This window comes from Saccoglossus kowalevskii, chromosome 9 (assembly GCF_978046115.1).
Source record: "Saccoglossus kowalevskii chromosome 9, keSacKowa6.1, whole genome shotgun sequence".
NCBI classification, from domain to species: Eukaryota; Metazoa; Hemichordata; class Enteropneusta; family Harrimaniidae; genus Saccoglossus; species Saccoglossus kowalevskii.
In genome coordinates this window covers 37,942,183-37,954,787 of record NC_140649.1, presented here as the reverse complement: position 1 = coordinate 37,954,787, position 12,605 = coordinate 37,942,183, and the positions used below count along the sequence as shown (strand labels likewise).

Below are 12,605 nucleotides of genomic sequence, written 5' to 3'. Positions count from 1 at the left end.
AATTGTCACACAGTGATATTGTGATTTTTGATTTACGGGTATGTAAAACGAAATTACATTAACGGATGTAACTGATAACTTTTCCAATGAAATCCTTAGCACCCCGTTGGCAGGCCAGTCACACTGGTTCTCACCACAAGAGGTTACGATCCCCCTGCCAAATGCTAAGTACAACTGAAACTAATATCTACATATTTACATGAAAAATTGTCCACCTGTGCGGATCTATTTGTGCAGGAGTTTTACGACCGTATGCCCTTACTGACGTCAACCGAAACTTGTTATGTGGGAAGTTGGCACCCAAGGCTCACAGGTGCTACACCTTGCCCAAGGGTGACGTGGAGGTAGTTGCGGCAAAGGGTAACCTCATTCTCCCGAGTACAAAAACTCCGCAACCGGATGCAATTTTAACGTCGTGCCCAGGACATAAAAAATATGTTTTAAAGCTGAAAACCGACACTACTAAGCCATTAGGCCAAACCTGTAACAAACCGGGAGCGCTGAAAAGCACCGCGTTCACCCGCGCGATCAGTGTGTTGAGGAAAATGACAAGCCAAGTGGGTGGCAAATCAGTGTTTGTGTGTGTAGACTGATATCCACCATGAGAACAAAATCCTCTGACACGACTAATATCACGAAACCAGGGAGTACCACAACAATTACCAAAGCGGATAAAAGAAGACTAGATATGACTCAATAGGGCAAAATCCCTAAACAGCGAAGTGGACAAGTAAAACCTAGGTTTACAGATGAATTTGAAGTGCATCATTCTGAATATCACATAACACACCGTCCACTGCCCAAAATGTTTCGAATTTAGGTAGCTGATTTTTAAAACGGTGGTATTCATATTCCGTTTTGATCCTCAAAATAAGTCTCGTTTTGAAAATTTCTAGAGAATCACTGACACCTTTTTGTTGCCTCTTGTTTCGACGACTGGTGTGAATTGCAGCTTTCACCATGCTTGTTAATAGGCAAAACATTTGTTGTGCCTATCGGGAAAGAAAACCCTTAGAACGACGCGGTGGCAGAATTAAAAACCACAAGATTGGCATATGAAAGCCTGTTTGAAGCAGACCAGATGTGATTATTTTGAAAGTATGTAATAGCTCGTTATTAGATGGGCATTCTATAAAGATGTGTTCAAGTGTATCCACCTCGCCACAAAAAATACACTTATCCGAGCTTGATAACCGAGCTTTGAAAAGGAAACTACCAGTTGCAAAGGCGCCATGGGATATGCGCCACTGCATATCTCCGTCATACGTCGTAATTGGTGCTGCATAACAGTCCTGAAAATTTGGTTTAGTTGTTTCAGGCAGACTAAGTATGTCACACCATACGTTTCTTGGTTGTTGTTGACGACCACTAGTACTGAGAACTTCAATTAAATATTTATATATTGCGCCTTTTTCAAGTTTATAAAGCGCTAGATTTAGCTCATCAGAAAAGTGTAGCTGAAAACTGAGATGAGAGAGAGCATAAGCACGCTTGTTTTTTCGTTTGAAATAATTGTTCACAGTATCCTTCCATTTGGTAGGCATGGAATCATGAATAACCTTGAGACTGAGCTGCAGAATGCGTTCAGAATGTATATTTACTCTATCTGAGATGTTTGAAGCTTCCAGCCACGTTCGATTTGTTTCATGGACCAGATCACAGACTTTGGTTATACCAGCGTCCACAAAGTGACGGAGTGCAAAAGGTTCCTTTCTAATAGGATGATTAATAAATGCATTGTGAAAAAGTGGTTCATTAAAAATATCAATCGGATTATTGTCATTAAATTTACGCACCTTATCTACAGACGTCCAGCATTGAAGGAGTTCACGATAGAATGGTGGTATGCTCTTCAGTTTTAAAGGAAGGCTATTCGTGGTGCACAACAGCTGCCTAGTATAAGACATTTTGCTTGCTTGGATGAAGAAGTAGTCAGTGAACTTAAAGCAAAAATGATCAGTATTGCCATAAAGATATCTTTGAATATAATTAAGTCGCGTGGCGCTGATACGTGTGGGGAGATGGGTAACATTTTGTCCCCCCTTTTCCAGAGGAAGATAAAGTGTTTTAGCAGCAACCCAATGGCGACCTTGCCAAAAGAAGTCAAGTAACGACCTTTGTATATTCAAAACAACATCAGTGGGTGGCACTAGGCTAGTAAAGCGGTATAGTAGTTGGGATGACATAATGTTGTTAATTACCATAGAGCGCCCCCTATAGGACATACTGTGAACAAAGTGGTTCCAGAATTCAATTTTTCTATTTATCTTTGAAACCAACTCAGTCCAGTTCTGTTTGGTATACATTTTATCATTCCCGAGAAAAACGCCCAACAATTTTAACCCGGTGTTGTTCCACTTAATATTGAGAGGAGAAAACGTGTTGTTGCGCCAGCTACCAACCCATAAACCTTCCGACTTTTCGAGGTTGATTTTCGCATTTGACGCGCGTTCATAAATACGCAACCATGCAGCAAGTGATGCGAATTCTTGTTTATGTGTGATAAAAAATTCTATATCATCAGCATAAGCTGTAAGTTTACAGTGTTCATTATTGAGATGCGGTATTGTTAAACCTTTAATATTTCCATCATTTCTGATTTTATGGAGCAGTGGCTCAATGGCAATAACATAAAGGGCTGTGGACAATGAGCAACCTTGCCTAATACCACGTGACAGCATGACGGGAGGGGTGAGAGCACTATTTATACGGATAAGGGACTGAGCATTTGAATATATAAGTTGAATGTAAGAAATAAACTTGTCACCAAACCCAAAAGCATGAAGTGTGTTGAATAGATAAGCGTGATTTACTCTGTCAAATGCTTTTTTCTTGATCTAGAGCCACTATGCCGAGGGGAGAGTTAGTCATATTAGCACAGTCAATGCTGTCACGTAATAGACTGATGTTGTCATGGATATGCCTGTTTGGAATACTACAAGTTTGATCTGGGTGAATTATGGAACCAATGATCCCGCGCAGACGTATTGCTAGTGTTTTAGTGAAGATCTTATAATCACTGCAAAGAAGACTCACAGGTCGCCAGTGTTTTAGTTGTGTAATATCACCTTTCTTTGGGAGTAGGGTAACAACTGCTCTAGAGCAAGAAAGTGGAAACACATTTTCTTCAGTGGCTTTACTGAACACGTCACAGAGGTCTTTCCTAATAAGATTCCAAAATTTTTGATAAAACCCGTTCGGAATCCCGTCAATGCCAGGAGTTCCCCCATGCGCAAGTTGCTTTACGGTGTTAGTAAGCTCGTCATACGTAATAGGCTCATCAAGGTCATCGCGGTCGGTATTACTCAGCTTTGGTAGTCCCTCAAGTATGGTGTTTTGTGCATCTATATCAATATTATCTGTTGTATACAACTTAGTGTAAAAGTTGCGTACTATTTTGCGGATTTCAGCTTGATTTTGTGTGAGACTGTTGTCATGACGCCTGAGCTGAAAAATAGCTTTTTTGTTTCCATTCTTTTTCTCTATTTGGAAAAAGAAAGTATTACACACGTATCAATTAGTTTGTGACGACAAATAACTGAAGTAAAAAGGTTAGCAGTACGCATGTCAGGCTCCCGTCCCCTATTGCGATCCATGTCAGGATCGGTTGTACAATTAAAATCTCCTCCCATAATCAGTGGGTCGTTATTTAAAGTGGGGATAAATTGTTTTATTTTATTAAAGCATTCCATTCGTTCCGCGCCATTTATGGGTGCATATACATTTATAATGTGTACAGGATTATTGTTTAATTCTACGTGTGTGTGCAGGACATAGCCTGGCATGATTTCACATTGTGATAAAATGTGTACAACTGTTGTTGGAGGAAACAATATAGCCACACCCGCGCGGTTAGCAGTGCCATGAGAAAAAATGCCCGTTCCGCGCCATACTAGCTTCCATATGTTTTCGTCGGACGCAAGAGTATGTGTTTCTTGTAATAATTAAAAATTGCAGGGGTGATCACGCTTAATATAGTTGAAAACACTGAATCTTTTAAGTGAGTCGCGACATCCATTAACATTGTATGTTGCCCCAGAAATTGAACCCTCCATTATATGGTTGTGGTTTAAAAATCAGCTATAAATTTGCCAGTCCTTATTTGTTTTTTAACCTTTTTAATAAGCCTGTTCGTGCGTATTTTCTCAGAAGCGTTTAGTTTCTGAGTGTTACGATAATTGATAAAATGGGAGGGCGTTGGTGGGAAAGAAGACAAATCAGTACTTTCTGGCTGGGGTACTGGTTTGAGTACAGTCACCTCTGCATAAACATGTGGGGGTTGAGTGGATGGCAGCGGTGAGGGGGAGAAGTGGATGGGTGTTCATTGGCAGTCGAAAGAGGGGATCGTACGCTCTCTCTTCATCGTTTGGTTGTTGTTCAATGTCACATACCATATTGCTTAGCGTGCCATCACTTAGTTTTTTAATATTTGGTTTGATTATATTGCTATATGTTGAAATGTCATTGTTATGACCTTCTCGAATCACTGGGGATTTTGATCGCGCACGTTTTTTGGTTGAAAGATTAACCATTTCAACATTATCTGTTATATCATTTTCATCAGTATCTATGTGGTTTTCATTACTTGTATTAACAATTTGATCACTATTGTTTTTATCAACTTCAACACTGGTCACATTTTGTTTATCGGTGAGATCTGTTTGCAAAGAGGGATCAGTTGTACCATTCACTGTATGAGTTTCATTAACACCTTGTACACCTGTAGAAATTCTTTAGGAGCCTTCATTGTTTTCCCCCATCTCTATTTGCGTAACAATGCTTTGAGAATTTGGACATGATTTTCGTGTATGTCCTTTCATTTTATACCCACAACAAACCAGTTCATCAGTTGAAACATAAATATATGATATTGTACAGAAGTCTGTACCTGGCATCATACTTGTTACACAGTAATATTGTACAAAAGTGTTCACCTGGCTGCATAATTACCACACAGTGATATTGTACACATATCTCTGCCAGATACGTTGTACAGATATAATGATTTCAATAATTGACCTTTCGCCTAATTAGTCCAACTACAATTATAATAAGTAAATTGCATATTTCCCAGGATCTCCGTAGCCGAGAAACACAATTATTGATCTATGGTTGAATGAGTTATGACAAAAACAAACAAAACGAAAATAAAATAACTGGGACAAGTCAGTGGCCGTGTTTTCAAAAAAAGAAGAACAGAATTATTAATCAATCAAGTGACAACTGTTTGCTGATTGTTAAAATATCCGATAACGTTCGTACTTTGACCTGCAATAAACTTACAATCCACTTAAACAACTAAATAGTGAGTAGGACTGTCAGACCTCGAGGTCACATTTTTACGACTATGGCGCAGCATTCGCAGGATCCCGTTAGGTATTTTGAATACATCGTTGTTGGTTGTGGTGGTATAGGTAGTGGCACAGTATATTGGCTATCAAAAAGAGTCGGCAAAGGTGGGTAAGCATATAAACACTGAGCGTATTAAGTTAAGGCGATTTCTACATTGCTTGGTGCGTAATAAGGGGGCACCCATTTTAACTGGGGGTGGGGCTGGAAGAAATTAAGTTAAGACGATTTCTACATTGCTTGGTGCGTAATAAGGGGACACCCATTTTAACTGGGGGTGGGGCTGGAAGAAATTAAGTTAAGGCGATTTCTGCATTGCTTGGTGCGTAATAAGGGGGCACCCATTTTAACTGGGGTGGGGCTGGAAGAAATTATTCAATTGCATACTTGTTTGTAGAAGTAATTTCATTTCTGAGAGCATTTCTAAAAATTATTTTCCCAAATATAAGATTTTTTTGAATTTCTGTTGAGAGAGCAATTTTTTTTACTATTTGGTCTTTTGAATATTTTCCCTTGGCTTCGGTCGATTTTATTTTGTTTAATATTCCAGCTCCCTCATTGATGTCGAATGGGTTACACCGTAATTTAATAGCTGTTGACGATACAGCATAACATTGCACTATAGAAAGTACAGTCTGCATTAACAACACTCCTCTAAAAATGTACATTACTATAAATGTACATTAACAATTGGTTAGTACGATGCCAATTAACGATTGCATAACTGGAAGTATTTGTACTTTTGAGTAAATTTAAGATTAGTATAACACACGTACTTCGTACATCTTATAGTGTTGGTTGAAAAGTTCATAGTTCATGACATAGCACTGGCAGCTGCTACACGCGATGCGAATTATATGGTACTATACCCGAGTAATAAAATATAGTATCCAAATTTATAGTAACAGATCGTCGTACTCAATGCCCTAAATCTTGATGAACATGAAACATTTTCTATTTCTAAATAGCTTTGACAGTGCCACCTATCTGTCTCGCTAGCTGATTTTCTTAGTTCTTTTATCGCTGTTATCATAGTTTACTTCAATGGTTCTACACACATTTTAGGTACACATAAACGCTTAGGGGACACAACTTTAGCAAAATAGCGTGGACAATTTATCGATGTACCTTAAAACAAATTTAATTGTGATACATATGACATCGATATTTTAATCACGTTGGTCAGTGGATCATTTTTCTTAAATATCTTCAACCTCAGCGGCAACACTTGAAATAACGATGTAAAAAATAAATCACAACTATAACTGTATTTTCTGTATTTTATTTATATTTGATTGTAGCGGTGCTTGGCTTGGAACGTTTTACACTCGGACATGAGAGAGGTGGATCCCAAGACCATGCTAGAATCATGTACGTATAGTTGTAAATCTATCTCGATGTGAAGTATTATATCCACATAAAATTCCCACAAGGGAATATAAATTATTCAAATCAGATGACAAAGCTTCATTTCATTTATAAGTGTAAATTTGTTGTAATGTGGGCGACCCCTGAAAAAACATTAAATTATTATTATTATTATTTTGGGCTAATTCACTTAAACATTCATTGCGTCACATTGTTCAGTCGACACAAAAATTTGAACTTTCGAACATTTACATATTGTTTTGTTGAACGTGGCACCAACAGTCGCGTTGATTACCATGACGACGACTATACACCTTTGGTTCGTGATTCCTATACAACAATCCAAGACGTAGAGCGTGAGTCAGGTCTCAAGTTAATACACATCACAGGAAGGCTAATGATGGTAAACAAGGACGATCCTAGATCGGAAATAGTTGCTGCTTATGAAGATGCTATGACAAAAGCAAATTTAAAGTAAGTACTTTATCCAAGTGTCCCCATGGTCACCTTGACCAAATATGTCCCCAAGTTCTATAACTGATTGATATCGCTACCAAACACAATAGCTTTTTCGTAAAACGTGCATGTCACATCCTTCATAGAGCACCGGGCACACATCGTAGCAGAGATATTTATAGTGGCCCTAGAGACCCAGGAAGGGTTCTCTGAATAAAATATATGGTACGCAAGCTGAAGTATGAAAACGAGTAAGGGGGCTGTTATTTACTTATTTGGCTTGTATACGCGTGTATAGTAATAAAGTGAAAAAAAAGAAATAGTATGATTTTAGTAATATATAGGGTATCTATTTTAAGTTTCTGTACTTAAAATAGGTGGTATAATTTCACAAAAATAAATACGTGTTTAAAGGCTTTTTTGAAAAGTTATACTTTAGCATGGGTACCAGGTTTGACTTGGAGTACCCTCCCTGGGTAGAGACGTCAGTACGTTCCAATCGTCTTGTGCATAGCTATTGTATAGATGTTCATCTAATTGATAAGCTATGAATTAATCTGAATTAATTAAAAGAAATGTTTTTGTTTGTTCGCAATTAGCATGACTTCTTCTATTCGACTTACGAGTTCTCAACTTATAGACCTCCGACAAACTGTATCGTGTTGAATGATGTACACACGAAACAGCTTTTAAAAGCTGTAGGTAGAACGCAGTTTTGGTTCGTGTGTTTTGCCATTCACAGATAATAAAGTAATATATGTAAATTTCCCATGATAGTAGCCTTTTCTGAAATACGCCATTGTGTGATTCTTTGTTTTTACAATGTACAGCTACGAAATCATCAATAGCACAGAAATTCAACGTCGATTCCCACAATTTTGTTTGGAATCCAATGTTGTTGGTCTATACACAAAGGACAGTGGTTTGGTGGATGCTGCGATGACCAACGCTGCACATATACAACTAGCACGACGTAATGGCGCAACCATTGAAGAGAATTGCCAAGTTTTGAAAATGGAGAAAGATAAAGATGGGGTACATGTACTGGTAGGTCAACATAATGCGCATGCGTATGCAATGATATTTAATGGCCGAAAGTGTAATGGCTAATATATTAAATATGACGGATCAGGTTCGATGGTGTAGCATTAGGTTGAATGGTATACATATTATGTTGAATTGTGCAGCACGGGTTGAATGGTACAGCATCAGGTCGGATGATATACAAATCGTGTTGGATGGTGTACACATCGGGTTGAATGGTGTACCCATCGGGTTGAATGGTGTACAGATCGGGTTGAATGGTGTACACATCGGGTTGAGTGGTGTACACATCGGGTTGAATGGTGTACACATCGGGTTAAATGGTGTACACATCGGTTTGAATGGTGTACCCATGGGGTTGAATGGTGCAGCATCAGGTTGAATCGTGTACACATTTGGTTGAATGGTATACACATCGGGCTGAATGATGCACACATCAGGTTAAATGTGGTACGCATCAGGTTGAATGGTGCAGCATCAGGTTGAATGGTGTACACATTAGGTTGAATGGAGCAGCATCAGGTTAAATGGTGTACACATTAGGTTGAATGGTGTACACATTAGGTTAAATGATGCACGCATCAGGTTGAGTGGTGTACACATTGGGTTGTGTGGTGTACACATTGGGTTGAATGATGCAGCATCAGGTTGAATGGTGTACACATTAGGTTGAATGGTGTACACATTAGGTTGAATGGTGTACATATCAGGTTGAATGGTGTACACATCAGGTTGAATGGTGTACACATTAGGTTGAATGGTGTACACATTAGGTTAAATGGTGTACCCATCAGGTTGAATGGTGTACACATTAGGTTGAATGGTGTACACATTAGGTTGAATGGTGCAGCATCAGGTTAAATGGTGTACACATTAGGTTGAATGGTGTACACATTAGGTTGAATGGTGTACATTTCAGGTTGAATGGTGTACACATCAGGTTGAATGGTGTACACATTAGGTTGAATGGTGTACACATTAGGTTGAATGGTGTACACATCAGGTTGAATGGTGTACACATTAGGTTGAATGGTGTACACATCAGGTTGAATGGTGTACACATTAGGTTGAATGGTGTACACATTAGGTTGAATGGTGTACACATTAGGTTGAATGGTGCAGCATCAGGTTGAATGGTGTACACATTAGGTTGAATGGAGCAGCATCAGGTTAAATGGTGTACACATTAGGTTGAAGGGAGCAGCATCAGGTTGAATGGTGTAAACATTAGGTTAAATGGAGCAGCATCAGGTTGGATGATGCACGCATTAGGGTGAATTATATACACATCGGGTAGAATGGTGCAGCATCAGGTTAAATGGTGTACACAATAGGTTCAATGGTGTACACATTAGGTTGAATGATGCACGCATCAGGCTGAGTGGTGTACACATCAGGTTGAATGGTGTACACATCAGGTTGAATGGTGCAGCATCAGGTTGATTGGCGCATGCATTAGGTTGAATGATGTACACACTAGGCTGAATGGAGCAGCATCAGGTTGAGTGGTGTACACATCAGGTTGAATGTTGTACACATCAGGTTGAATGGTGTACACATTAACTTGAATGGTGCAGCATCAGGTTGAATGGTGCAGCATCAGGTTGAATGGTGTACACATTAGGTTGAATGGTGCAGCATCAGGTTGAATTGTGTACACATTAGGTTGAAAGATGCAGCGTCAGGTTGAATGGTGTACACATTAGGTTGAATGGTGCAGCATCAGGTTGAATGGTGTACACATTAGGTTGAATGGTGCAGCATCAGGTTGAATGGTGTACACATTAAGTTGAATGGTGCATCATCAGGTTGAATGGTGCAGCATCAGGTTGAATGGTGTACACATTAGGTTGAATGGTGCAGCATCAGGTTGAATGGTGTATACATTAGGTTGAATGGTGCAGCATCAGGTTGAATGTTGTACACATTAGGTTGAATGGTGCACGCATCAGGTTGAATGGTGTACACATTAGGTTGAATGGTGTACGCATCAGGTTGAATGGTGTACACATTAGGTTGAATGGTGTACCCATTAGGTTGAATGGTGCAGCATCAGGTTGAATGGTGTACACATTAGGTTGAATGGTGTACATATCAGGTTGAATGGTGCAGCATCAGGTTGAATGGTGCAGCATCAGGTTGAATGGTGTACACATTAGGTTGAATGGTGCAGCATCAGGTTGAATGGTGTACACATCAGGTTGAATGGTGTACACATCTGGTTGAATGGTGTACACATTAGGTTGAATGGTGTACACATTAGGTTGAATGGTGCAGGATCAGGTTGAATGGTGTACACATTAGGTTGAATGATGCAGTATCAGGTTGAATGGTGTACACATTAAGTTGAATAATGTACACATTAGGTTGAATGGTGTACACATTAGGTTGAATGGTGCAGGATCAGGTTGAATGGTGTACACATTAGGTTGAATGATGCAGCATCAGGTTGAATGGTGTACACATTAGGTTGAATGGTGCAGTATCAGGTTGAATGGTGTACACATTAAGTTGAATGATGTACACATTAGGTTGAATGGTGTACACATTAGGTTGAATGGTGCAGGATCAGGTTGAATGGTGTACACATTATGTTGAATGGTGTACACATTAGGTTGAATGGTGTACAAATTAGGTTGAATGGTGCAGTGTCAGGTTGAATGGTGTACACATTAAGTTGAATGGTGTACACATTAGGTTGTATGGTGTACACATTAGGTTGAATGGTGTACACATTAGGTTGAATGGTGCAGTATCAGGTTGAATGGTGTACACATTAAGTTGAATGATGTACACATTAGGTTGAATGGTGTACACATTAGGTTGAATGGTGCAGGATCAGGTTGAATGGTGTACACATTAGGTTGAATGGTGTACACATTAGGTTGAATGGTGTACAAATTAGGTTGAATGGTGCAGTGTCAGGTTGAATGGTGTACACATTAAGTTGAATGGTGTACACATTAGGTTGAACGGTGTACACATTAGGTTGAATGGTGCAGTATCAGGTTGAATGGTGTACACATCAGGTTGAATGGTGCAGCATCAGGTTGAATGGTGTACACATCAGGTTGAATGGTGCAGCATCAGATTGAATGGTGTACACATTAGGTTGAATGGTGCAGCATCAGGTTGAATGGTGTACACATTAGGTTGAATGGTGCAGCATATGGTTGAATGGTGTACACATTAGGTTGAATGGTGCAGCATATGGTTGAATGGTGTACACATTAGGTTGAATGGTGCAGCATCAGGTTGAATGGTGAACGCATTAGGTTGAATGGTGCATTACCAGGTTGAGTGGTGTACACATTGGGTTGAATGATGCAGCATCAGGTTGAATGGTGTACACATTAGGTTGAATGATGCACGCATCAGGTTGAGTGGTGTACACATCAGGTTGAATGGTGCACACATTAGGTTGAATGGTGTACACATTAGTTTGAATAGTGCAGCATCAGGTTGAATGGTGCACACAGTAGGTTGAATGGTGTACACATTAGGTTGAATGGTGCAGAATCAGGTTGAATGGTGTTCACATTAGGTTGAATGGTGCAGTATCAGGTTGAATGGTGTACACATTAAGTTGAATGATGTACACATTAGGTTGAATGGTGTACACATTAGGTTGAATGGTGCAGGATCAGGTTGAATGGTGTACACATTAGGTTGAATGGTGTACACATTAGGTTGAATGGTGCAGCATCAGGTTGAATGGTGTACACATTAGGTTGACTGGAGCAGCATCAGGTTAAATGGTGTACACATTAGGTTGAAGGGAGCAGCATCAGGTTGAATGGTGTAAACATTAGGTTAAATGGAGCAGCATCAGGTTGGATGATGCACGCATTAGGGTGAATTATATACACATCGGGTAGAATGGTGCAGCATCAGGTTAAATGGTGTACACAATAGGTTCAATGGTGTACACATTAGGTTGAATGATGCACGCATCAGGCTGAGTGGTGTACACATCAGGTTGAATGGTGTACACATCAGGTTGAATGGTGCAGCATCAGGTTGATTGGCGCATGCATTAGGTTGAATGATGTACACACTAGGCTGAATGGAGCAGCATCAGGTTGAGTGGTGTACACATCAGGTTGAATGTTGTACACATCAGGTTGAATGGTGTACACATTAACTTGAATGGTGCAGCATCAGGTTGAATGGTGCAGCATCAGGTTGAATGGTGTACACATTAGGTTGAATGGTGCAGCATCAGGTTGAATTGTGTACACATTAGGTTGAAAGATGCAGCGTCAGGTTGAATGGTGTACACATTAGGTTGAATGGTGCAGCATCAGGTTGAATGGTGTACACATTAGGTTGAATGGTGCAGCATCAGGTTGAATGGTGTACACATTAAGTTGAATGGTGCATCATCA

At 39.6% G+C, this 12,605-nt stretch overlaps 1 protein-coding gene across 1 annotated transcript in view; it reads left to right on the top strand.

Moving 5' to 3' along the window:
- Positions 1–5,325: 5,325 nt before the first annotated feature.
- LOC144349731 (uncharacterized) overlaps positions 5,326–12,605 on the top strand; it is a 28,758-nt gene continuing 21,478 nt past the window's right edge. The window contains exons 1-4 of the mRNA XM_085503851.1: positions 5,326–5,456; positions 6,651–6,720; positions 7,000–7,191; positions 8,004–8,220. Coding sequence (XP_085359977.1) covers positions 5,348–5,456; positions 6,651–6,720; positions 7,000–7,191; positions 8,004–8,220 — 588 coding nt within the window. The 5' untranslated portion in view covers positions 5,326–5,347. The remainder of the gene's footprint in view (positions 5,457–6,650; positions 6,721–6,999; positions 7,192–8,003; positions 8,221–12,605) is intronic.